This window comes from Nomascus leucogenys, chromosome 5 (genome assembly GCF_006542625.1).
Source record: "Nomascus leucogenys isolate Asia chromosome 5, Asia_NLE_v1, whole genome shotgun sequence".
Lineage (NCBI taxonomy): Eukaryota > Metazoa > Chordata > Mammalia > Primates > Hylobatidae > Nomascus > Nomascus leucogenys.
Window position 1 is genome coordinate 42,802,068 of NC_044385.1, and position 25,871 is coordinate 42,827,938.

General features: G+C 42.4%; 1 protein-coding gene and 1 pseudogene across 2 annotated transcripts in view; one reads left to right on the forward strand and one right to left on the reverse strand.

Annotated features, from left to right (window-relative positions):
- Positions 1–10,164: 10,164 nt before the first annotated feature.
- Positions 10,165–16,792, reverse strand: LOC100587508 (annotated as a pseudogene).
- Positions 16,793–18,260: 1,468 nt separating this feature from the next.
- ALG6 (ALG6 alpha-1,3-glucosyltransferase) overlaps positions 18,261–25,871 on the forward strand; it is a 71,673-nt gene continuing 64,062 nt past the window's right edge. For both annotated transcript variants that reach the window (XM_030812944.1, XM_030812943.1), the window contains exons 1-2: positions 18,261–18,356; positions 21,750–22,038. In XM_030812944.1, the coding sequence (XP_030668804.1) occupies positions 21,957–22,038 (82 nt within the window). In that variant the 5' untranslated portion in view covers positions 18,261–18,356; positions 21,750–21,956. The remainder of the gene's footprint in view (positions 18,357–21,749; positions 22,039–25,871) is intronic.

Sequence of the window (25,871 nt, forward strand, 5' to 3'; positions counted from 1 at the left end):
CATCGTGGGGGCTGTTGTCTCTGGAGGTGAGGACCGAGGTTTGGGGGAGGAAGGAAGACATATTTTTGCTTGTTTTGAATTTTGGTTCTTTTTGACAGTGAGACAGTCTCACTCTGTTTCCCATGCTGGAGTGCAATGGTGAGATCTTGGCTCACTGCAACCTCTGCCTCCCAGGCTCAAAGGATTCTCGTGCTTCAGCCTCCTGAGTAACTGGGACTACAGGTGTATGCCACCATGCTGGCTAACTTTTGTATTTTTAGTAGAGGTGGGGTTTTGCCATGTTGGTCAGGCTAGTCTTGAAATCCTGGCCTCAAGTGATCCTCTTGTCCCAGCCTCCCAAAGTACTGGGATTACAGGCTTGAGCCACCATGCCCAGTCTGAAAATAATTTTTAACCAGATATATTGTGCCAGTTATTTATTGCTTTATAACAAATCATCTCAAAACTTACTGGCTAAACTAATATTGTATTTGGTTACAATTCTAAAGGTCAGAAATTAGAGCTGAACTCAGCTGGTCATTTCTCGTGTGCGTGTCTGGAGTCACTCATGTGGCTGTAGTCATCTGGTAACTAGATGCGAGCTGAATGGCTTACGATGACCTCACTTAAATGTCTAACTGTTGATGCTGGCTGTCACCTGAGACATCCGTCTCCTACAGGTTAACCTGGGCTTCTTTGTACGATGCCAGTGTTCAAAGAGAGCAAGAGCAGACGCTGCAAGGTTTCCTGAGGTCTAGACTCCAGAGGAACTCATACAACACTTCTGCCACATTCTATTAGTCAAAGAAAGTCACAAGGCCAGCCCTGATTCAAGGATTGGCAAAATAGACTGCACTTCTTACTGGCAGGAGCTGCAAAGAATTTGTGGCCACTTTTAATCTACTACTTGCACATGTTGCTTTTTCCAATAAAAGCTTCCACTTAATTAAACAACAACAAAAAAAAGCTGGGCATGGTGGCTCATGCCTACATCCCAGCAGTTTTGGAGGCTAAGGTAGGTGGATCGCTTGAGCCCAAGAGTTCAAGACCAGCCTGGGCAACATGGTGAAACCCCATCTCTACAAAAAATACAAAATTAGCCAGGCATGGTGGTGCGTGCCTGTTGTCCCAGCTACTCCAGAGGCTGAGATAGGAGGATCGACTTAGCCCAGGATGATCGAGGCTGCTACTGTATGTATTCCAGCATGGGTGACAGAAGGAGATGCTGACACACACACACATACACACACACACACACACACATACACACACAATGAATGCTATTTGTAATACATTCACAGGATCACAGGATTTTAAGAATTGGGTAGAACCTTTGAGATTATTATGAAACCTCCAAAGTTTATAAGTAAGGAAACTGAGGGCCAGAAAGCTGAAGTGTTTTGGAGAAAGTAACACAGTCAGTAGCAGCATCAGGAAGAAAACCAGGTCTTCTGACTTCTAGTCTCGTACTTTTAATTCCACAGTAGGGTTTTCTTTTTCAAACAAAGCTTATTAGTGATCTTTGATTAAGAAAACTTGACAGCAATTTTGTAGTCCTACTGTTCTTCTAGTTAAGAAATTAAGATTCTATTAACTTCAAAGATTCTTTTTACTGCTATTATACTTTAAGTTCCGGGATACCTGTGCAGAACATGCAGGTTTGTTATATAGGTATGCATGTGCCATGGTGGTTTGCTGCACCCGTCAACCTGTCATCTACATTACGTATTTCTCCTAATGTTATCCCTCCCCTTGCCCCCCACCCCGCAACAGGTGTGTGATGTTCCCCTCCCTGTGTCCATGTATTCTCATTGTTAAACTCCCACTTATGAGTGAGAACTAACTTCAAAGATTCTATCTCAAACAAACAAATGAAAGAAACTAAAGAAATAGTCCAAGCAATTCTGAGAAAAGCAAAACAGAAATCTATCTTATCTAATCTCAGTGCTGGTTTTTCTTTTTTTTAGGAAATCTAGTCTTAGTGCATCTGTGGAATGAATAATTTACTGAATCATAAATACATTGATCAAAATTGCTTTACAAAATTCTTTAAATTAGTCTAGGTTATTTTTCCTTTTGGCATATTTTTAAATCCAAAACATACTGCCAAGTATATTTAAGTAATCCTTATTGCTCCCACTGAGAACTTAGGAATTCTCTAACAGCTCTGCTTAGTCTTTAATTAATATAATCTTGATTATTAACTGTTGAATTAATGAACTTAAAGTAATTCAACAACTGTTTATTGTGAATCCACTGACTCAAAATACTGTGCTGAAAACTGTAAAGAATATAGGAAAGAAAACATGAACCCTCCTCTTAAGAAGCTTAAAGTCTAGTTGCAGGCAAACATGTATAGACCTAATTACAACACAAAGAGGAATGAATTAGATGCCATAAGGGAGGTATTAGCAAAGCGGAATGAGGGTATAGAAGAAAGATTATAGTAATGCCAACTGGGCAGGGTGGGAAAGGCTATACCATTATTTGTGGCAGAAAGGAGGAATGGAAAGACTTTCTTTTTTTTTTTTGAGATGGAGTCCCGCTTTGTCGCCCAGGCTGGAGTGCAGTGGCACAATCTTGGCTCACTGCAAGCTCCGCCTCCCAGGTTCACGCCATTCTCCTGCCTCAGCCTCCCAAGTAGCTGGGACTACAGGCGCCCGCCACTACACCCGGCTAATTTTTTGTATTTTTAGTAGAGATGGCGTTTCACCGTGTTAGCCAGGATGGTCTTGATCTCCTGACCTCGTGATCCGCCCGCCTCGGCCTCCCAAAGTGCTGAGATTACAGGCGTGAGCCACTGCGCCCGGACAAGACTTTCTATAGTTAGTGTGGTCTGTAGGATTTCCTCACAGAAAGTTAAAGTTGGGGAACTTATACAGCTTAAATACTTAGGATGCATGTCTGGGCTGTTGGAGCCCTCAGAACATGTAGTCTCCCCATACCCATCCAAGAGGATCTATCTTTTGGTTCATAAAATTCTGAATTGAAGGATCTATTTAATTACTACTATGTATGAGTATCTGGATTAGATGGAGCCTACCAAACAATTAAAATCAAAGTTTTGGCATGCCAAGTAGGCAAAAACAGGCAAGGAGTCCTTTGAACAGAATTCTCTTTTAATGAGACTTGCTTCTTTTTGGGTTTGCTGACAAAGTAGGATACGTACTTTCATAAAAGAGAGGAATATACAGGAAAATCATTTCTTAATTTATATACATACATTTATTCATTTTTTTCTCACATTCATTCACTGACACTTTCTTTTGTGTTCAAAAACCACCTTAAAAGAAGGTAAAATGGCTAGGCAGAAGTTCCTCTTAAACAAACAAACAAACAAAAAATCTAAAATTTGCCTGAATGTCAGTAAGAATGAATGGTAAAATACCTGTTCTGTTCAGTTTGGAATATAGGTCCATAAACTACTTCTCTCATAGCCTTGAAACCCTGAGAACAAGTTGAGTCAATGTGAGGATGGAGTTTTAATCAGCTATTCTTGCTTTCTTGATTTAAATAAGACTCTTATTTTATGAGTGCCTGTGTTATTTTTCAACATCCGGTCACTTATGATATGCAGGTGCTAATGGAGCAAAGGATGTATGTTATTGGATAAATACGAACACTATATTTTTCTTGAGGGACAATACATATTCCCAGGACTGTTATTGAATTACATTTTACTAGTCCTAAAATATTTAGAGTTATGTACTTAAAAGATACAGAGCATAGGTATTAGATCCACACAAAGTATTTTAGTCAGTGGATGTTCAATGTAGCAGGTAGAGATGAACTTAGCATGTCTTGTAGACTGAACTGGGAACAGACTCTTCAGCCATAAAATGCACTTAACAGTCTATTTAATAGTGGTAAGATCCTTGAAAATGCAATATCCATGCTAATCTTGCCTTTTTCTAAATCACAGATGAAAAATAGGTCAGTTAGGTAGAGCCTTCTCTTTCTATTTAAAGTGTGACATTTAATCTATTTAAACAACTACCAAAACTTTATTAATTCAATGTAAGAAAAGCATGCTGAGAAAGTAGAGAACTTTATTAAGAACACAAGGTTTTCCAAAATTTGATTTGGGTGTCTTAGATCTCAGGACTCAATAACAATCTCTGCGTGGGGGTTTCGATCAAATCAGTAGCAGCAAGTAAGGACCAGAAAAGAGCAACCCAGAATGTAATTAAATCTCACGCTGTGAAATAGCTTAAAGGAACTATTTTACAAAAGGTAAGAGGCAAAAATTAGAAGAGGAGCCTCCAGAGAAAGGTTTTCTGCTTCCCTGATGCCTCTGGGGAAAATTCATTTGGGAAGTGAAGTATACACAACCAGAAAGCTTCCAGCAGAGAACAAACCAAGGAGTCAAATTAGTGTTTAATGTAACTAGATACCAGCTTTGATGCATTTCATTTAAACCACAACGTTCTGCAGAATTCTTTGGAGAAGAAAATGCAGAGAATCTGATGAATTGTAATTATGTTTCACTGGGGTCTATTTTGGAGAATGTTCACACTTTTCCAGCCCCTCTCATTTCTTTGAATAGGATTTAGTGCTTTCTGACCCCGCCCTTCCAATCAGCCCAAATGTTTACCTAGGGTAATGCAGTAGTTCCATCTTTCCCAAGAATAGTGATAAAGAACAAGCACGCCAGTATTTGAAAAGTAAACACCACAACAATATTCCACAACAGCTTTGGATAGGGGCTTTGAAAATTTTTTTTTAATTTTTAAATTTCTTCTCATAGTATACTTTCTGTTTTTAAATTTTTTAAATTTTTTTTGTTTTTAATTTAACAGAGACGAGATCTCATTATACTGCCCAGGCTGGTCTCCATCTCCTGGGCTCAAGCAATCCTCCCACCTCAGCCTCGCAAAGTATTGGGATTACAGGTGTGAGCCACTGTGTCCAGCCATCATACACTTTCCTGGGTTGTAGATTTGGATGCTATAGTTGAAGGGAGAAGATGCTTTCCTCCTCTTAGCTGTCTTCTCTGGATCCTAAAGAAATCCTGGACGAGAAAGGGCACTTAGAGGTTATTTCTTTTGCTTAACTGACTACTGTAGATTCAATAACAGTTTAGTTCTGTTCAGTTCAGCTATTATTCCAGAAAACTAACTCCATCAATTATAGAAAATAACTTTTTATACATAGAGTTTTTACAAACCTGTCTTCACTACATATCCATGAAGGATTATTTTCCTTTACACCATCAAAGCACCCAGGTTCTTTCCTTCATTTTATGAGAGTCATTCCGGTGATATGTAGTAGCTACTATTATTGGGCACATGTGGTATCTCATTTAGATTTTTAAATCCATGTTTCCAGAGGCAAAGTGCTGTCTTGACAATATCTGCCGTCTCCATTCTCATTAAAACCAAACCCCAAACCTACTATCAAACAAAACGGTGATACAAAAATCATATCCTACATATTTTGTGTCCTGCCCCTCTCCTCAGCATTCATTTTTCGTTTGGCAATCTTTTATAACTTTGGTGAACAAAAGCAAAAACTCAAGTAAGAAGAAAATACTTTATTTTGTGTTTTACCCTGTTTCACTGGCATAGACTTTGATCCTTTACTATAAATAAAAATCTATTTCAAAATCTGACTTTAAATCTTGATGTATTTACTGTAAATTTTACAAGTTGGAACCTCCTACTATCTTGATTTATATGATTTTAAAATGGAGTTCTTACCATTTCCCTTGGGAAGAATTTTTGGTTTGAATAGTTCTTACTGGCAGGTGGCTTCCTTTATGTTTAGCCCAAATTTTCATTTTCAAAGACCGTTTTAGACAAGTACCATGATAGCTGCAAGCCAATGGATCTGTGTGCCACATAATAGAGTGTGACAGTCCACTCAGTTGTGAAAGACACTGAAGATAAAGTAATAAAGCAGCATTTGTGTTATCACATGGGCTTTACAAATCTACTTAAGCACTGACCCAACAGTGTTTTTCATTATTGGGAATTATGGATGTTTATAATTGTCCAAAAATACATTGGGCTAAGTTATACCATATATCATAGATTTAAATTTAAATTCAAGATCCTGGGCTGAGAAAGTGCAGATTTGTGACACTCCTTGGAGGTTTGGGGGTCCATGAACCAATGAATACATTATATTGTCACATTAAAGAACTCTTTTTATCCATAAAGATGTAACATATATTTTTTATGATCCATAGAAACAAAATTATTCTTATATGTACAATTACATACATATACATGGTTGAAACATCTGTATGTATGTATATATATGAGAATAATTCCAGCTGGCATCTGAAATTGACAGTAAAAATAACAATGATTATATTTTTCTGGACTGTGTATAAATTACTGGTGTAAGCTCCTTAAGGGCAGGCTATTTAGTCAATAAATATTTGTTGAATGAATGAGTATGTTCACAAGTAATTATAAATTTAACTTGATTTGCATTATTTAAACAATAGAAATCAAAACCACTCTATTCACAGTAGAAAACAATTCATTTTTAGGCCTGGTGTGGTGGCTCATGCCCGTAATCCCAGGACTTTGGGAGGCTGAGATGGGTGAATCACTTGAGCTCAGGAGTTTGAGACAAGCTTGGCCAATAGAGAAACCTCGTCTCTACTAAAAATAAAAAAATAAACTGGGTGTGGTGGTGGGCACCTGTAATCCCAGCTACTCAGGAGGCTGAGGCAGGATAATTGCTTGAACCTCGGAGGTGGAGGTTGCAGTGAGCTGAGATCGTACCACTGCACTCCAGCCAGGGCAACAGAGCCAGACTCTGTCTCAAAAAAGGAACGAAGGAAAGGAAGGAAGGGAAGGAAGGAAGGAAGGAAGGAAGGAAGGAAGGAAGGAAGGAAGGAAGGAAGGAAGGAAGGGCATATTTCTTAGCTCTTTCCACAGAAAGGATTAAAACCAAAAAGCAACCCAATAGCAATGAGCATCCTCAACACATAGATTGTGGTCTTGAAATACCATTTCCTGCTAAAAGGAACCAGGGTTCTTGAAGAAATAGCTAATTACAGGTTTGGAAAATAAACATACAAAAATAAACCTGGAACATCTTGTTATACCACATAGCAAGGAAACTATGATCCAAGTAAAGACTGCTATGTCATGTCAAAAGGACTGAGGAGCCAACTTAAAGAGACTCCCACTAGCCATGGGACACACTGAGCACCAGTAAGCACAGTAACTACACTGGATTGAAACGCATCGAATGTGAATTGTCTGTCACATTCTCCATGAATTCATGATACTTTTTAAAAAATTGTCACCGAAGGGGAAGCTAATAAACCAACTCATTATTTTGAAACCTCTTCCCCTCCCCTTCCCTCTCCCTTTCTTACACACACACACACACACACACACACACACACACACACACGATCACCCTCATTTCAAACCACAGAACAGACTTACAGATGAAAGGAATCTCTTTTGGAACTTCAGAAACCAACCTCATATTTGAAGGAATCAAATTGGAATCAACTTAAAACTGAATTGTTTTTTTTCTTGAGACAAAACCGCTCTGTCTCTGAGGCTGGAGTGCAGTGGTGGGGTGATCTTGGCTCGCTGACATCTCTGCCTCCCAGGTTCAAGTGATTCTCATACCTCAGCCTCCCGAGTAGCTGGGATTATAGGTGCACGCCACCACACCCGGCTATTTTTTTGTATTTTTAATAGAGATGAGGTTTTACCATGTTGGCCAGGCTGGTCTTTAACTCCTGGCCTCAAGTGATCCGCCCACCTCGGCCTCCCAAAGGGCTGAGATTCCAGGTGTCAGCTACTGTGCCCGGCCTACTTTTAATTTCCTTTCTTCCCTCTCTCCCTCCTTCATTCCCTCCCTCCCTTCCTTCTTTTTTCCTTTCTTCCTTCCAATAATTCAATAAAATAAATCCTGCATGTACATCAATATTTAACTTCTAGGCCGGGTGCAGTGGCTCAAGCCTGTAATCCCAGCACTTTGGGAGGCCAAGGCGGGCAGATTGCTTGAGGTCAGGAGTTTGAGACCAGCCTGGCCAACGTGGTGAAACCCCGTTTCTACTGAAAATACAAAAAAATTAGCCGGGGGTAGTGGTGTGCGACTGTAGTCCCAGCTACTCGGGAGGCTGAGGCAGGAGAATCACTTTGAACCTGGGAGGCGGAGGCTGCAGTGAGCTGAGATCACGCCACTGCACTCCAGCCTGGGTGACAGAGCGATTCTGTCTCAAAAAAGAAAAAAAGAAAAACAAAGAAATATTTAACCTTATCTTTCATGTTTAACTCATTTTTCCCATGCCAAGAATCATGGTCTCAAAACACCAGGCATGATAGAATTTGAATAGCATATATATCTTCATTTTCTTTATCCCACTTTACACATATAGTAGTCTCAGAATAACAAACAATTCCTACCCTAATACCCACAATATGATTACTAACAATTATTTAATTATTTTAACAGATTTTTTTCCCTTAAGGTATATCACACTAGGAATTAACCATCAAATTACTGTGTTTTTTCCTTTTCGTTTCTTTGAGACAGGATCTTACTGTGTCGTCTAGGCTGGAGTGCAGTTGCACAATCATGGCTCACCTCATCCTCAACCTCCTGGGCCTCATGTGACCCTCCCACCTCAGCCTCCCAAGTAGCTGGGACCACAGGTGTGTGCCACCACACCCAGATAATTTTTTAAATTTTTTTGTAGAGATGGGGTCTCCCTATGTTGTCCAGGCTGGTCTTGAACTGCTGGGCTCAAGTGATCCTTGTGCCTGTGCCTCCCAAAGTGCTGGGATAGCAGGCATGAACCACTGCACCCAGGCCCTACTGTGCTTTCTCTGTTTCTTCTTTTTTATTAATGGAGTCTCGTTATGTTGCCCGGGCTGGCCTCAAACTCCAGGGCTGAAGTGATCCTTCTGCCTCACAGCCTCCCAAGTAACTGGGATTACAGCTGGGCCATTATGCTGGCTAAATTGCATGTTTTAAAGTCACTTGGAACAGTCTCTTTGTGTAGCTGAGCCATCAGCTGGATATATAGTTAAGTTCTTTTGTTTCACTTTATTTTTGAATTTTAGGAATTTATTTTTTCCATTTTAATTTTGCTTTATCATTAATTTAATCAGCAAATTTCATATTCTGACTTCTTTTAAATAGCCCTAAAAATGAATAAAAGTTAACTAAGATCTATGTTCAGATACATATCTGCTGTATCTCTTAGGGAAATTGTGCAGTGTCTCACACCAGCATTTCCAAAAGTGTGTTTCATGGACCATTCTTCAGGGTGAGAAGTGGGAGGTGGGGTGGGTGTGAAGATAGGAGTCTATAGTCACATGAGTCTGAAAATCCTATATTCTCTTGGAGAATCATGATGTACATAACATATAAAAGGCTTTGAAAGCCAGGTGCAGTGGCATGTGCTTATACTTCTAGCTTCTTGGGAGGCTGAGGCAGGAGGATTACCTTAAGCCAGGATTTTGAGGGCAGCCTGGCAACATAGTGAGACCCTGCCTTAAAAAACAGGCACCAAGAAGATCTGAAGTAAGGAAACTTTCTTCCTTAGATTTGTGTAACCTAGTGTTTTAAAATTTATTTGTCTGGGCCGGGTGTGGTGGCTCACGCCTGTAATCCCAGCACTTTGGGAGGCCAAGGCAAGCGGATCACCTGAGGTCAGGAGTTTGAGACCAGCCTGGCCAACATGGTGAAACCTCATCTCTACTAAAAATAGAAAAATTAGCTAGGTATGGTGGTGGGCGCCTGTAATTCCAGCTACTGAGGGGGCTAAGGCAAGAGTATTGCTTGAACCCAGGAGGCAGAGGTTGCAGTAAGCTGAGATTGCACCACTACACTCCAGCCTGGATGATAGAGTGAAACACTGTCTCAAAAAATAAATAAATAAATAAAATTTATTTGTCTGTATGAAGAGACTGTCCTCACACCTTTTTTTCTCTTCTTTTTTTTTTTCTGTTTTAATAAAGTTAAAGAGTAAAATAAAAATTCACAAGCTGCTTCCTTGTCCATCTGCCTACCTCCCTCCCCTAACTGCAGTCTTTGACACTGGTTCATTATCTTTCACCCCATTCACACAGACACTGGATATCCAACTGAGAAAACAGAACTGCTGTAAGTACATGGAGACATGATGTGAACTGTGTCCACATTCAAGATTAAACTGAGTGACTCTGCATTTTCTGGGTTCTGGGTGGTTGCCCTTCATTAGGCAAACAGAAAAAAATTCCCTGGATGAGATGCTTCAAAGCTGAAGTCCCAAGACCACTGAAGAATGCCTTGAAGATACTATTTCCATCAAAATCACCCATATTCATGCCCTCCTTGTCCAGGTCCTGTCCACTGTCCTAGTGAGTCTTTTTCTTGGGATCAGAGAAGATGGTAAAGGCCTCTCCAGTTTCCTTGAACTTCCCTCCTCCTTCTGAACCTCAGCACTGCCTCCACTGTGCCAATGTGGATGGTGCATCAAGGCCCATTTGTGATAAGCTTTCTTGGTCTCGTCCTCAGAGACATTATTGTCCACTCCCAGAATCTTGTAGTAATCTTTCTTCTTACTCTTCTTCAGTTTCAGCTGTGCATTTTTTAGGAGCTGTTTGTGTTCTTTTGTTTTCTCTGTCTGATACACTTTTTCATAATTGTGCACTGCTTCTTCTTACTGTTTGGTGTTCATGTAACACTGAGCTCTTCTCAAGCAGGCTTTTAAATAGGTGTCATTGAGCTTCACTGTATTTGTGCAGTCTTGTATTGCATTATCTAGTTTCCTAAGCTTAGAATTAACCATAACCTGATTATAGTAGAGTTTAGCATTTGTTTTTATACTGTTGGGGTTTATCCCCAGGGCTCATGTGTACAGTTCGTATGCTAGCTTGTAATTTCCTCCCTTAAATGCTTTATTTCTGTCTTCTTTCTTTGCTTTGAGTGCTTTGGGATTTCTGCAAGCAACGCAGGCCCTCTCATGGAGCCATCCTGAGAGCCTATACAAAAACCTGAACTGCCTTCTCAACACAATCTTAATAAAGGCAAAGACCTTATACATACAGAGGATCTGCATTGGTGGACTCCATTTGTAAAATGTCACTGGCCACAGATTGTGCTTCTGGATAATGACCCAGCATTACTGAATATTCCGCTTTGAGGATTTTGAAGCAATGGCAGGCAGGGGCAAGTGCTAGGGCACAGTCCTTGCAGAGAACAACCTTCCTAATATGCTTCTCAAAATCTATTTTTGCTAACTTCTCATATTCCATGATTGAATTAGCATTCTTGAACTCCTGTTATTCCTGAGCATTTTTATGATCCAGTTCTAGGGCTCTCTGGAAACTGACATGTGGCCATGGCATTCTCTAGAGAGAGGGGGGCACTTGCCCTCTCCTGGATGTCCCTGAACAAAACTGCCATCCAATCTCAGTGACTGGTGTGCATCTCCAAGAGCTTCCTGGAACCTTCCAAGCATAATCAATGTGGCTGCTTGATTACTGTAGTAGCTAGCATTTTTAGGACATATGCCTATGGCTTTTGTATAATAATTACAAGCGTCATTGTAATATTTCTTGGCATAATACGCATTTCCTTGTTCCTTGAAAGACTCTGCTTCCCATGGTGTACAATTGTTGGTTAGACTTCTAGCTTCCCTAGAAGTGAAGTTCTGATTGACAAGTCTAACTTGTCTGGTTTCTATTAGCACATGGCTCTGCATCTGGCACAGACAGAGCAGATGCTCAGAAAACATTTGACGAATAAATGATTGAGTAAAGGAAGCATTACTTACTATGGTAGCCTTTAGAGAGAAATTTTGTTGGCTTGGTGTGATGGCTCATGCCTGTAATCCCAGCACTTTGGGAGGCCAAGGTGGGCAGATCACCTGAGGTCAGGAGTTTGAGATCTACCTGGCCAACATGGTGAAACCCTGTCTCTACTAAAAAGACAAAAATTAGCCAGGCATGGTGACACATGCCTGTAATTCCAGCTACTCGGGTGGCTGAGGCAGGAAAATTGCTTGAACACGGGAGGTGGAGGTTGCAGTAAGCCGAGATCATGCCTCTGCACTCCAGCCTAGGCAACAGAATGAGACTCTGTCTCAAAAAAACAAACAAACAAAAAAAAACAAACAAAAAGAGAGAGAGAGAACATTTGGGCATCAGAGACACCAGAACAGCAGTCTGCAACTAGGGAGCCTAGAACCTTCTTTTTTGTGTGTGACAATAGTTATTATCTCACTGAATGAGAGTTCTGTGGAACATGCTTTGGGGAAATGTCACTCTCAAGTTTTCTTATATGTCAGAAGGGGATAATAACACCTGTTCTACCATTGTCTCAGAGTTACTGTGAAGATCAAGTGAGCTGGATATGAAAGACTTTGGCTAATGCCTATACTGAAACATGACAATGTAAGTTTAACTCTAAAACTCTGCTACTTAGGTGAACTTATGCCCTACATGGGGCAAGAGTATAATGAGACTTGGAGGTTACAGAATAATGGAAAATGAGTCATTTTGACCCATAAAAGGGTCAATTAAGGAACAGGTACTGATAAGAACATAAATTCTAATTCAAAGAATAGTTATGATCAGGTGAATGGCTTTCACTTAAAATCAGAGAAGATCTGAAACTTATATAGAAAAGGGCTTGTTTTCTTACTGAGTGGAAGTGATCTAGGAAAGGGGCTAGAAACTATTATAAAAGTATGATTTGTGTGAGGAAGTTTGCCTAGCTGATTGAATATTGACAGTACCTTCAATAAAGTATATAATAGTTTGTTAAGGTTGCTGTAACAAAATAGCACAGGCTGAGTGGCTTAAACAACAGAAATTTATTTTCTCAGAGTTCTGGAGGCTGGAAGTCAGAGATCAAAGTGTCTGCAGGGTTGATTTCTTTTGAGGCCTCTCTCCTTGTCTTGCAGATGGCCCTATTCTCCTGTCTTCACATGGTCTTTGTTCTGTGTGCATGCATATCTGTGTTCAAATTTCCATTCTTACAAGGATCCAGGGATGTTGGACTAGGGCCCATCCTAATGCCCTCACTTAATCTTAATTACCTCTTTAAAAATCCCTATTTCCAAATATAGTCACATTCTAAGGCACTGGGGATTAGGACTTCAACGTATGAATTTTGAGGGCTACAATTCAGGCCAAAGCAAGTTACATGAAATTTGTACCATGAGATTATCTTTACTCTAGATACATGAAATGGCCACCAGAGGTTGCTCCTTTTGTGAAAGACATGGCAGAAAGACAAGAAAGTAGGGGATTTGAACTCTGATTTTCTGGCTGGTGACAAATAAAATTGTTAGTTGGGCTCTTGCCCATTTCTAGTTTTTTTTTTTTTTTTTTTTGGAGACAGAGTCTCGCTCTGTCACCCAGGCTGGAGTGCAGTGGCACGATCTCGGCTCACTGCAAGCTCCGCCTCCCGGGTTCATGCCATTCTCCTGCCTCAGCCTCTCTGAGTAGCTGGGACTACAGGCGCCCACCACTACGCCCGGCTAATTTTTTTTTTTTTTTGTATTTTTAGTAGAGATGGGGTTTCACCGTGGTCTCGATCTCCTGACCTCGTGATCCGCCCACCTCGGCCTCCCAAAGTGCTGGGATTACAAGCGTGAGCCACCGCCCCGGGCCCCATTTCTAGTTTCATCCCAACTTTTCTGTAGTGGATTACAGATGGCCACAAATTCTTTCGTACCTTCCCGTTGAGAGGCAGAATCTATTTCCACTCTCCTTGTATCATGGCTAGGTTGCTGTGTGACTTGTAAGGCTGGGGTGTAAGAGATCTGCAACTTTTGCCTTTGCCACTTGGAATGCTCTCTCTGGGAAGTGAGCTGCCATGTAAAAAGTTTGCGAAACTTTCTGGAGAGAGAAGCCCTGTGGAGAGAGGGCTGAAGCCATTCACGGATGTTTCAGCCTGAGCTGATCTCCCAGCTGAATGCAGCCTCATGAGTGACCTCAGACAATCCCAGTGGAACAGATGAACCACCTACCTGAACACTGCCTAGATTCTTGATCCACAGAATCATGAGCAAATAAAATCATTGCTATATAAGCCACTAAATTTTGGAGTAATTTGTTACACAGCAGTAGATAATTGAAGCCATCACCTATTAGTCAAACTGACTTTAGAGATTAATAGTATTCATTTCATATTCTTTCCCATCTGCCTTTAAAATGCAACAACCTTTTTTTTTTTTTTTTTCCCAACGGAGTCTCGCTCTGTCGCCCAGGCTGGAGTGCAGTGGTGCGATCTCGGCTCACTGCAAGCTCTGCCTTCCGGGTTCACATCATTCTCCTGCCTCAGCCTCTCTGAGTAGCTGGGACTACACGCACCCACCACCATGCCCGGCTAATTTTTTTTGTATTTTTAGTAGAGATGGGGTTTCACCGTGTCTCCTGACCTCGTGATCCGCCCCCCTCGACCTCCCAAAGTGCTGGGATTGCAGGCGTGAGCCACCGCGACCGGCCAACAACCACCTTTTTTTTTTTGAGATGGAGCCTTGCTGTGTTGCCCAGGCTAGAATGCAGTGGCGCGATCTCGGCTCACTGCAAGCTCCGCCTCCCGGGTTCACGCCATTCTCCTGCCTCAGCCTCCCAAGTAGCTGGGACCCGCCACCACTCCCGGCTAATTTTTTTTGTATTTTTAGTAGAGACAGGGTTTCACTGTGTTAGCCGGGATGGTCTCGATCTCCTGACCTCGTGATCCACCCGCCTTGGCCTCCCAAAGTGCTGGGATCACAGGCGTGAGCCATCGCGCCCGGCCAACAACAACTTTTAAGAAGTATTATGCATTAGTGTAATTTGATTTCAGAGAATTTTTTTTTTTAATTTTTTTGAGACAGGGCTGTGCTCTGTCACTCAGGCTGGAGTGCATTGGTGCAATCATGGTTCACTGCAGCCTTAACTTCCCTGGGCTCAAGTGATCCTCCCATCTCAACCTCCTGAGTAGCTGGGACTATATAAGCACACCACCACACCCGGCTAATTTTTATATACTTTTTGTAGAGACAGGGTTTCACCATGTTGCTCAGTCTGGTCTTCAACTCCTGGGCTCAAAGGATCTGCCTGCCTCAGCCTCCCAAAGTGCTGGGATTACAGCTGTGAGACACTGTGTCTGGTCGTGGTTTCAGAGAAAATTTTCAGATAAGAACAGTAGGCTTCTGGTGGGGATGTAAATATATATATGTATGGGCTGCTATATGGTAGGGGAAAGAAGACACTTCAAAGAAAGGCTATGAAAAAGTGAGCACATGTTAAAGACAAATGAAAACAGCTATTATTTATTGATTGCATACTATATGCCAGGCAGTATATTCAAGTTTTATATGCATGATTTCATTTTACTCTCATTAAAATTCAAAGAAGATGACGTTATTATTAATTCTTTTTTTTGTAGGTAATTATGCCAGAGACATTAGGAGACTTTACCAAGTTCACACAGCTAGAAAGTAGAAGAACTAAGATTTAAATCTAAACCTGTTTGTCTTCAGAGTCAGAGACTAGTTCTTAATCACCTTTCTACACTGCCTCTAAACTTGATCTGCTCTACAATTTTGCTATGGCTTATCCTTTTTGCTTATAGTAAATGCTATCATTCAAAATGCATTTTCTGAGCATCTGTTAGGTAAAGGCACTGGATATTCAGATGCGAAAGATGATACCTATCGAAGGTAAAGAGCAGGAGAAGGTATATAGATGGCATTGGTGAGACAATTCAACTATGAGTTAGTGACTGTGATGTCTCTTCCACTATTTATTCATGAACATTTTGAGCATCAACTTTTTGTTAAACACTGGGTCAGAAGCTGTTGGGTTGAGAAACAGGAAGGAGAGATTGATACCAACTTCTATCACTTTAAGATGTATACTTTTTACATATTAATATTTCTGAAATTATATGTGTTTTACAGTAATTACTAGCTTAAATGGTAGCATTGTTTTCTTCCTCAGTGGTACATAAAATAATGGTGCTTTTTACAAGTGGTGGAACTTTAGATTCAATAAAGTATGATTTTTGGTCTGCCAAACATGGTTCTTGTTCACAAGATGCTTAATATTTATGATCCTGCAATGTATTGGATTTCTCCCTACATTTGTAACCACGTAACATCCTTCACCAATGTGCCTCTCTCCTTTTGGCCTGAGATAATGCATTTATTCAAGTATGGTTGTTTATTTTCTGTCTATACTGTCTCCATCATTGTTCAGCAAATGACACACTTTCATCTCTCTATCTTCACCCCAACTTCTTTCCTGGGCTCTGATTCATAACTGACACCCAAGTATTACAACTTTCTTGTCTTTATGTTACCTTGAACTCAATACAATGCACCATCTTTCCCTCCAAGCCAGATTATTCTCCAGGCTTCCCAAGATCTATCAGTTCTTGGGAACTGTAATTCACATTTGAAACCTTGGGAGCCATCCTTGATTCTTCCCTCTCCTTTGTTTCACTTGTACATATCTAGTATGCTATTAAGACCTGTACACGAGGCCAGGTGCGGTGGCTCACACCTGTAATCCCAGCACTTCAGGAGGCTGAGGTGGGCGGATCACCTGAGGTCAGGAGCTGGAGACCAGCCTGACCAACACAGAGAAACCCTATCTCTACTAAATATACAAAATTAGCCAGGTGTGGTGGTGCACGCCTGTAATCCCAGCTACTCGGGAGGCTGAGGCAGGAGAATTGCTTGAACCCAGGAGGTGGAGGTTGCAGTGAGCCAAGATCGAGCCATTGCACTCCAGCCTGGGCAAGAAGAGAACAAGAGCAAAACTGCACCTCAGAAAAAAAAAAAAACACCTGTACATGTTTCTTCTTGCATTGATCTCTCCCTTTCCAGTTCCACTATTGCCATCTCAGTCCAAGCCCTTGTCTAATCATGCGTCGACTGCCACAGTCTCCCACTGATTCATCTGATCCATTTTCACCACTTTAAGTTTTCTCTAACACTGTATTGTATACTTGACTCCCTGCTAAAAGTCATTTAATAGCCCCTTACTGATCACTGGATACATTCCAGACACCACAGCCTGGTATTCAAGGCTCTCTACAATTACTAGTCCTTTCCAGCTTCATCGCCTACCACTGAAACTAGAGGAAATGTTTTACACTTTTCAGCTGCCGCAATATTTGGCTTGAACCATTTCCTTTGTCTAGATTCTTACTCTCATTCTTTGGGCTTATCCAGCCAGTCTTTCCTTCAAAGCTCAGCTGACTCCTCCAGGAAAAGCATTTCCTGATGGTTTGCAGTTTACAGTGAACCCTCTTCTCCTAACTCCTACAGTGCTTAGTGCATATATAAGTAATGTAACATTTAGTATGTGTTCCCTTCTATAGCTTTTTATCCTTTTATGCATAACAATGTCTTTCCAATGAGAATTAAATGCCTTGAGGGCAGGGACCTGGCCATATTTCTCCATATTCCCAGCACTGATGGTCTTTTAGATATAATCATATTTTAGACCTGGAAGTTCACCTAGCCCTACTGATTCCTTTCACAGTTGAAGAAACTGAGGCCCAGAGAGAAGTTATTCAGACTCAGTAGGAAGCCATAGTCATAGCCAAATATTTGCTAACACAAATTATAGGGGTTGGCTTATGTAGAATGGCAAGATTCAGAAGTGGGGAATGAGGGCACTCTCTGAACAAAGGCAGGCAAGTAAAAATCATCACAGCCGTCCATGCATGATTGGACAGGGGCCTAGACTGAGATGGAAATAGTGGAACTGGAAAGTAAGGGATCAATGCAAAAGGAAAAGTGTAACTTACTAGATAGGTATTTTTGGCAAGTTTGGGACCAGGTGATTCAAGCTGCCCTCTGGGGCGCGTGTAGTGGCTACTCGAGGGCAGGGCTGTCTTTTTGCACAACGCACAGGCTCTCGAAAATGGTTGGATGTTCAATGTTTCTTACTTTAGGGGGCTGCCCAGTCTTCTTCTTCGCAGGCATGTGGCTAGGAGAAAGTGAAGCAGGTTGGCTTTCTGGTTCTTCGAGGGCACAGGCCCAGAGGAAGCCCTACTGCCCGGTGGTGAGGACCGGCCAAGGCTCTCCGCTCAGGGCAGCAAGCCAGGGCCCGCCCCTGACAGGAATCCGTTGGCTAAGCAGCCGCTCTGGCCTTGGCCACGATCCCAGGAAAGAAGAGCAAGGGGCTTTCCACCTGCCCCTAGCCTAACCCGGGGCTGAGGACCTCTCGGGTTCCAGCGGCTCTTGCCCCGCCTCCTAAGCCTGCCGCCTCCTCTCCAGGCCAGGTTGCCCGCCCCTACCCTCACGCTCGACGGGCTCGCTCCCGCACCGGGCGCGCGGGTGGTGCGCGGGCACACGGAGGCGGAAGGCCGGAGAGGCAGTCCGCCGGGGGCGAGCGCGCAGGCGCCTTCCTGGGACCCGCTGCAGGCGCGAATGCCAGCGGCCGGCGGGCGGCGGGGTAAGAGCATGGGATCCCGGGGGTTCCGGACCCTGGGCCAATGTGGGGAGGTACCGGGGGCTCGCGACGCGCCACGAGGCGGCGCAGAGCTGGCGACCCGGCTCCCAGCTCCGCTCCACTCCCAGGGACGCGACGCGAGGCCTCCCCAGCCCTTCCTGCAGGGTCGCTTGGGGGTCGGGTGAGGGGACGCGGTGATACTGGTGGCACTTGCAGGCTGGGGCGGTCCTGGCACCCTTGTCCTTGCGATTCTGAGGGCCTGGCCTTCAAGAGGAGGGGCGGAGAAACGTGAGAAGGGATCTCTTTCGCCCCATATGCACGCCCGGGATAGCTGCGCTTCCCGGTGTTGTGTCCACTGCGGTGGAAGGACCTTTCAGACTAAAAGGAGCAAAGTCAGCTCTGGGATGGGGACGGCGGGCTTGGCGTTTGTCGAGATGCACCGTCAGGGCAAAGGAGGACGAAAAACGCATCTACTGCCTGCCTAGCAACTTCGTGGCCGGTGGATGGGTTAGAAAGTTACCGTTTTCAAGGCCGGGCGCGGTGGCTCACGCCTGTAATCCCAGCACTTTGGGAGGCCGAGGCGGGCGGATCACGAGGTCAGGAGACCGAGACCATCCTGGCTAACACGGTGAAACCCCGTCTCTACTAAAAATACAAAAAATTAGCCGGGCGTGGTGGCGGGCGCCTGTAGTCCCAGCTACTTGGGAGGCTGAGGCAGGAGAATGGCGTGAACCCTGGGAGGCGGAGCTTGCAGTGAGCCGAGATCACGTCACTGCACTCCAGCCTGGGCGACAGAGCGAGACTCCGTCCCCCCCCCCCCAAAAAAAGTTACTGTTTTCTGATTTACAGGTGGAAAAAGTCGCGAATAACCCTTTTTCTGGTTTAAGCAGAAGAGAGTGGTTAAAAGCCTCGAATAGTATCTTTAACCACACAGGGCTCAGTAAAATTAGGTACCTCTCGGCTTCGCACACACAGACACACACAGCTCCATTCAGCAAATACTTCTTGGGTACCTGCCTTCTGCTAACACTGTTCTACAAATGGGGAACAGAGAGCAACGACTAAGACAGGAGGACCCCTGCTCACCGGGAGCCTTTACTCTAGTCGACACATCCAACTAATTTCCTTTTACACTTTTTTTTTTTAATTGAGACGGACTCTTGCTCTGTCGCCCAGGCTGGAGTGCAGTGGCACGATCTCGGCTCACTGCAACCTCTGCCTCCCGGGTTCGGGCGATTCTCCTGTCTCAGCCTCACGAGTGGCTAGGATTACAGGAACGCACCACCACGCCCGGCTAATTTTTGAATTTTTAGTAGAGATGGGGTTTCACCATGTTGACCAGGCTGGTCTCGAACTCCTGACCTCAGGTGATCCATTTGCCTTGGCCTCCTAAAGTGCTGGGATTACAGGGGTAAGCCATTGCGCCCAGCCCCTTTTATGCTTTTTAAATTGGAATATACCATATAGAAAAATACTCTACACAAATTATAAGTTGTAACTTGTTAATTTATCCTAAAGTCAACACATTTCCTAACCACTACTCAAATCAAGAAGCAAGATTCACGGCATTTCAGAAGACCTCTCTGAGTACCCCTCCCAACCACCATCCCTTCTTTCCTCCCCAACGGTAACCTCTTTCCTGATTTTTAACACCATAGATTAGTTTTGCCTATTTATGAACCTTTCATGGAACCATATGATATGTATTCTTTAGTGTCCAGCATTTATACTGAAAATTATGTGTGTGAGATTGCACCATGTCATGTGAAAATACAATTCCTGATAGTGAAAAGAATTAGGAAGCAAATTGAAGGTAATGATACAAACAGTAAGGGGAGGAAGCTTTAGTAGGATAGTCAGGGATGATCTTTCTGAGGGGATGATTTGAGATTTGGCATGAATGACAAAAGCTTAGCTATTCCAATCAGTTCTGGAGTTATCCTGTGATGTTTTTATTTTAAATAAGAAAATAATTAGAGCCCAGTGCGGTGGCTCACGCCTGTAATCCCAGCACTTTGGGAGACCAAGGCGGGTGGATCACCTGAGGTCAGGAGTTCAAGATCAGCCTGGCCAACCTGGTGAAACCCCGTCTCTACTAACAATACAAAAATTAGCCAGGCGTGGTGGCGGGCGCCTGTAATCCCAGCTACTTGGGAGGCTGAGGCAAGAGAATCGCTTGAACCCAGGAGGCGGAGGTTGCGGTGAGCCGAGATTGTGCCATTGTACTCCAGCCTGGGCAACAAGAGCGAAACTCCATCCCAAAAAGAAAGAAAAAAAAACCAAATAAAATAAAATAATTTTAGATCGTTAGGTGGAATGTACCAATTTTGCCCTAAATTTTTTAGTTGATTTATTATATTTTCTGAATATATTTAAAGTGTATCCTGTGGTTAAAATGGTCCAACATTTTTCAAAGAGAAGAGGAAAATGTCAATTTTGTCAGTTTGCTTTTTATTTTTTTTTTTGTTTGAGATGGAGTTTCGCTCTTGTTGCCCAGGCTGGAGTGCAATGGCGTGATCTCGGCTCACTGCAACGTTCACCTCCTGGGTTGAAGCGATTCTCCTGCCTCAGCCTTCCAAATAGCTGGGATTACAGGCAAGTGCCACCATACCTGGCTAATTTTGTATTTTTAGTAGAGATGGGGTTTCACCATGTTGGTCAGGCTGGTCTCGAACTCCTGACCTCAGATGATCTGCCTCGGCTTCCCAAAGTGCCACCAGGCATGAGCCACCATGACCGGCATCAATTTGCTTCTTACTTTAAAACCCCAACCTATGGAAAACTGTAAAAAAAAAAAAAAAAAAAGTAAGTGGTTAATTGACTTTTACTGCTTTTGTATTTTTTTCTCACGATTTGGGGTTATTCTTAAAGATTCTTAAAAAGGCTCATTTCTCTAAGGTGGGAAGTTGGTGTGGTTAATGCAAGTATATTTTGGAAGAAAAGTAAAAACCAAACTAGAGAAATTGTTTATTGGAAGGCTTTCCCAAACTAAATACAAAGACAAAATTCCTCTTTCTCGCTGTACCAAAGATAAATCACCCCTTTGTCTACCATTGTGGTTTTATATTTACCTGTAGGTGAATGTGTTCTAAATAAAATTGACTGTATCATTATCTTCATCTGTGTTGTTTTTCTTTTCTCAAAAATATTCCCTTGCGAGAGTAAATCTTTATTATATCTTTAGACGTATTGAGTCCCATTTAATAGGGAGATCCACCTTTTGATGTGTATTCCCAACTAAAGGACTAGGGAATAAGGAACTTAAAATACCACCTTTCCTTCACATTCCTTCCCACTACCCCTCCCCTCGAATTCTCTATCCTTCTACTTGGTTTACTGGGTTGATTGTTGTAGGTACTGTACTCAGCTAAATCTTGATATCTTTTTTCCCCTTAGGATACTTCTACATAGACATAATCAATTTTTGACTATTTGGAAATCAAGCATCATTAAAATCCTCTCAAACTCCTAATTGCGAAGAATCAATAACATTTCAAGAAGTGATAACATTTCTCTGAACAAGAAAAGAAGTGATTGACCACGTTTTAAAAGTACTCTGCCACTGGTGCTGTGTTTTCTTCCCCTCCCTAAATTTGAAGAACTATGGAGAAATGGTACTTGATGACAGTAGTGGTTTTAATAGGACTAACAGTACGATGGACAGTGTCTCTTAATTCTTATTCAGGTAATACATTTTTACTGTTTTTAAAAAAAGGAAATTTTCCTTTGAATAGGTGTTCGTTTGGGGAAAAGTTTACCATTTTCTGACCAGGACAGAGAAGAATTTCAGGCATTTTTGATATGGTCGAGAAAATACATTTAAATGTCCAATTCTAATAGAAAGAATATGGATAACAGCTAAATAGAAGCATGCACTTTGTGATGTGAGAAAGCAAAAATGTGTTCTAACAGGTAAGATGACAAACTGAGAAATGATTCTGTATTAAACATTGAAGAGGAAAATGAGCTAGCACTTCAAGGGAGGGGTGGAGTCTGTTTAGGGTAGAGAAGCATATTACTAGATTAAAGGGAAGCGATCAGTGAACAAGAATAAGATTGGGAATGAGGGAGGGGGAATTGATGGAGTATAGTCCTGGTGTGTTGGATTGGCTTAAATGTAACTCTGCGGGTACCTATTTAGCACGTCTCATGTTCCAGGCACTGTGCTAGGTTCTAAAAATACAAGGTGAATATCCAATACTCAGAGAGCCCACATTTTATTTTATTTTTATTTTATTTTATTTTATATTTTATTTCATTTCGTTTCATTTCATTTCATATTTCATTGCATTTCATTTCATTTTTTTGAAACAGAGCCTCGCTCTGTCGCCCAGGCTGGAGTGCAGTGGCGCAATCTCAGCTCACTGTAACCTCTGCCTCCTGGGTTCAAGCAATTCTTCTACTTCAGCCTCCCAAGTAGCTGGGATTACAGATGCACGCGACCATGCCCAGCTAATTTTTGTGTTTTTAGTAGAGACGGGGTTTCACCACGCTGGCCAGGCTGGTGTCGAACTCCTGATCTCATGATCCACTTGCCTTGGCCTCCCAAAGTGCTGGGATTACAGGCGTGAGCCACCGCACCCAGCCAGAGGGCCCACATTTTAATAGTTAAATGGTCACAACAGAGGGTGATAATTATAATGTAGAAGTATGTGTGAGGTACAGAGTTAATAGAGAGGTTAATGATCAGGATGCATTAGAGAAAACTTCAAGAAAGATGTTTGCATTCAAGGTTTGAAGGATGAGTCAGAATTTTCTAGGCAAATGAAGTGGAGAAGGTATTATAGAGTGCAGGAACTCGTGCAACAGGCATGGTGTCATAGAGCATGGTTATTATAAGTATTGTATTTGAGTTGCATAAAATATAGGAACAAAAAGGATGAGGAGAGAGTGACCAGAGAGTAGGTTATACAATTAGCTGGGCAAATTATTTAGTTGTAGAAAAATATGTTAGTGAAAAAGGGTCACAGGAAAAAGAGATAGGTAAAGAGAAAAATGAGACAATAATATTAATAGTTGTAAGAGCTATGATATACACAGACATATATATACACAGACACACATTTACTCTCTACTTACACATTTACGATATACGCAGATACATATATGGATATTTATATATATTTATATGTGTGTCTGTATATATAAATGTGTATATACACAGACACATATATAGGTATTTTATGCATACCTATATATGTGTGTGTCTGTATGTAGTTAATGTATATATACACACACATATGGATATTCACAGACACACACATATATAAATATCTGTATATATATGTGTGTATAGTAAATGTGTATGTAGAGAGTAAATGTGTATGTGTCTGTGTATATCATAGCTTTTTTTTGAGAAAAAAAAAGCTCTGTCGCCCAGGCTGGAGTGCAGTGGCACAATCTTGGCTCACTGTAACCTCTGCCTCCCAGGTTCAAGCGATTCTCCTGCCTCAGCCTCCTAAGTAGCTGGGATTACAGGTGCACGCCATCACGCCCAGCTAATTTTTGTATTTTTAGTAGAGACGAGGTTTCACCATGTTGGTCAGGCTGGTCTCGAACTCCTGACCTCGTGATCTGCCTGCCTCGGCCTCCCAAAGTGCTGTGATTACAGGTGTGAGCCACCATGCCTGGCCTGTAGCTCTTACATATAGATGTATACACACACACACACACACACACACACACACATATATGTTTTGTAAGTCTTTTTTTTTTGGAGACAGAGTTTCAGTCTGGTCATCCAGGCTAAAGTGCAATGGCATGATGTTGGCTCATTGCAACCTCCGCCTCCTGGGCACAGCGATTCTGCTGCCTCAGCCTCCCAAGTAGCTGGAATTATAGGCGTGCACCATGACGCCTGGCTAATTTTTGTATTTTTTGTAGATACAGGGTCTCACCATGTTGCCCAGGCTGGTCTTGAACTTCTGAGCTCAAGTGATCTGCCTGCCCCAGCCTCCCAAAGTGCTGGGATTACAGGTGTGAGCCACCATGTCCAGCCAATATTTTAATCAGACTATAGTTTCTCTTTTCTCTTAAAACATTTTTTTTGTGGGGAGGCTAAGGTGGGTGGATTGCCTGAGCTCAGGAGTTCAAGACCAGCCTGAGCAACATGGCAAAACCCCTTCTCTATTACAAATGCAAAAATTAGCCGGGTGCACACCTGTAATCCCAGCTGCTGGGGAGGCTGAGGCACAAGAGTTGCTTAGGCCCAGGAGACAGAGGTTGCAGTGAGCCAAGATCATCCTACTACACTTCAGCCTGGGCGACAGAGCAAGACTCTGCCTCAAAAAAAACAAAACAACACAATTTTTTGGGCTATTTTTATTTTTTAATTTAATTTACTTTTTTTTTTTGAGACAGGGTCTCCCCCTGTTGCCCAGGCTGGAGTGCAGTGGCATGATCTCGGCTCACTGCAGCCTTGACCTCTTGGGACCACAGGCATGTGGCTAATTGTCTGGCTAATTGTTTCGATTTTTAGTAAAGATGAGGTCTCACTGTGTTGCCTAGGCCGGTCTTGAACTCCTGGGCTCGAGCAATCCTCCTGCCTCAGCCTCCCAAAGTACTGGGATTACAGGTGTGAGCCACTGCACCTGATTTTTTCAAATACTCTGGCTTAATATAGTTTCTCTTTATTCAGCGTGAATATAGAGGATTTATAGAAAGAACTTGTAAGAACTACTATATTTTGAGTATGAGTATTTTCTTTAGTATTTACCACAACCACTGAAGACAGGTAATATCTTCGAGTTACAAATGGAAAACGAGACAACCAATAAATGACAACTGGGATTCAAATATAGTTGTATTTAATTCCACAATCAGTGCTCTTATGACTCTGCTCTGTGGCTTCTGAATGAGTTCGAGGAATATGGTGGAAGTAAAATCACTTAAATGTAGCAGTTGACTTGGGCTCAAATCTTAGCTCCTTCACCTGTTAGTTGCCTGATCTTGGGGAAGTTATTTAATCTCCTTGAGCCTCTTCTATCAAGTGGGGTATTAATACATACTTTAAGAGGGTTATTGGCCGGGCGGTGGCTCACGCCTGTAATCCCAGCACTTTGGGAGGCCGAAGTGGGCCAATCACATGAGGTCAGGTGTTCGAGACCAGCCTGGCCAACATAATAAAACCCCGTCTCTACTAAAAATACAAAAATTAGCCAGATGTGGTGGTGGGTGCCTGTAATCCCAGCTACTCCGGAGGATGAGGCGCGAGAATTGCTTGAACCTGGAAGGCAGAGGTTGCAGTGAGCTGAGATCACGCCACTGCACCCCACCCTGGGTGACAGAGCAAGACTGTCTCAAAAAAAAAAAAAAAAAAAAAGATTCTTGTGAGGATTAAGATAATATGTATAAATTGTGTTTTCTCTTTTAATAGTGTAGGACTATAACCAGCAGATTTATAGTTCATAACTCATCTCATTTGATCCTCACATCAGATCATTTAACCCTAAAATGTCTGCTATCCAGGAAAAATAGGTCTTGCTGGTGATTAAGTCTTTAGGCCTGGTCTTTAGGGTG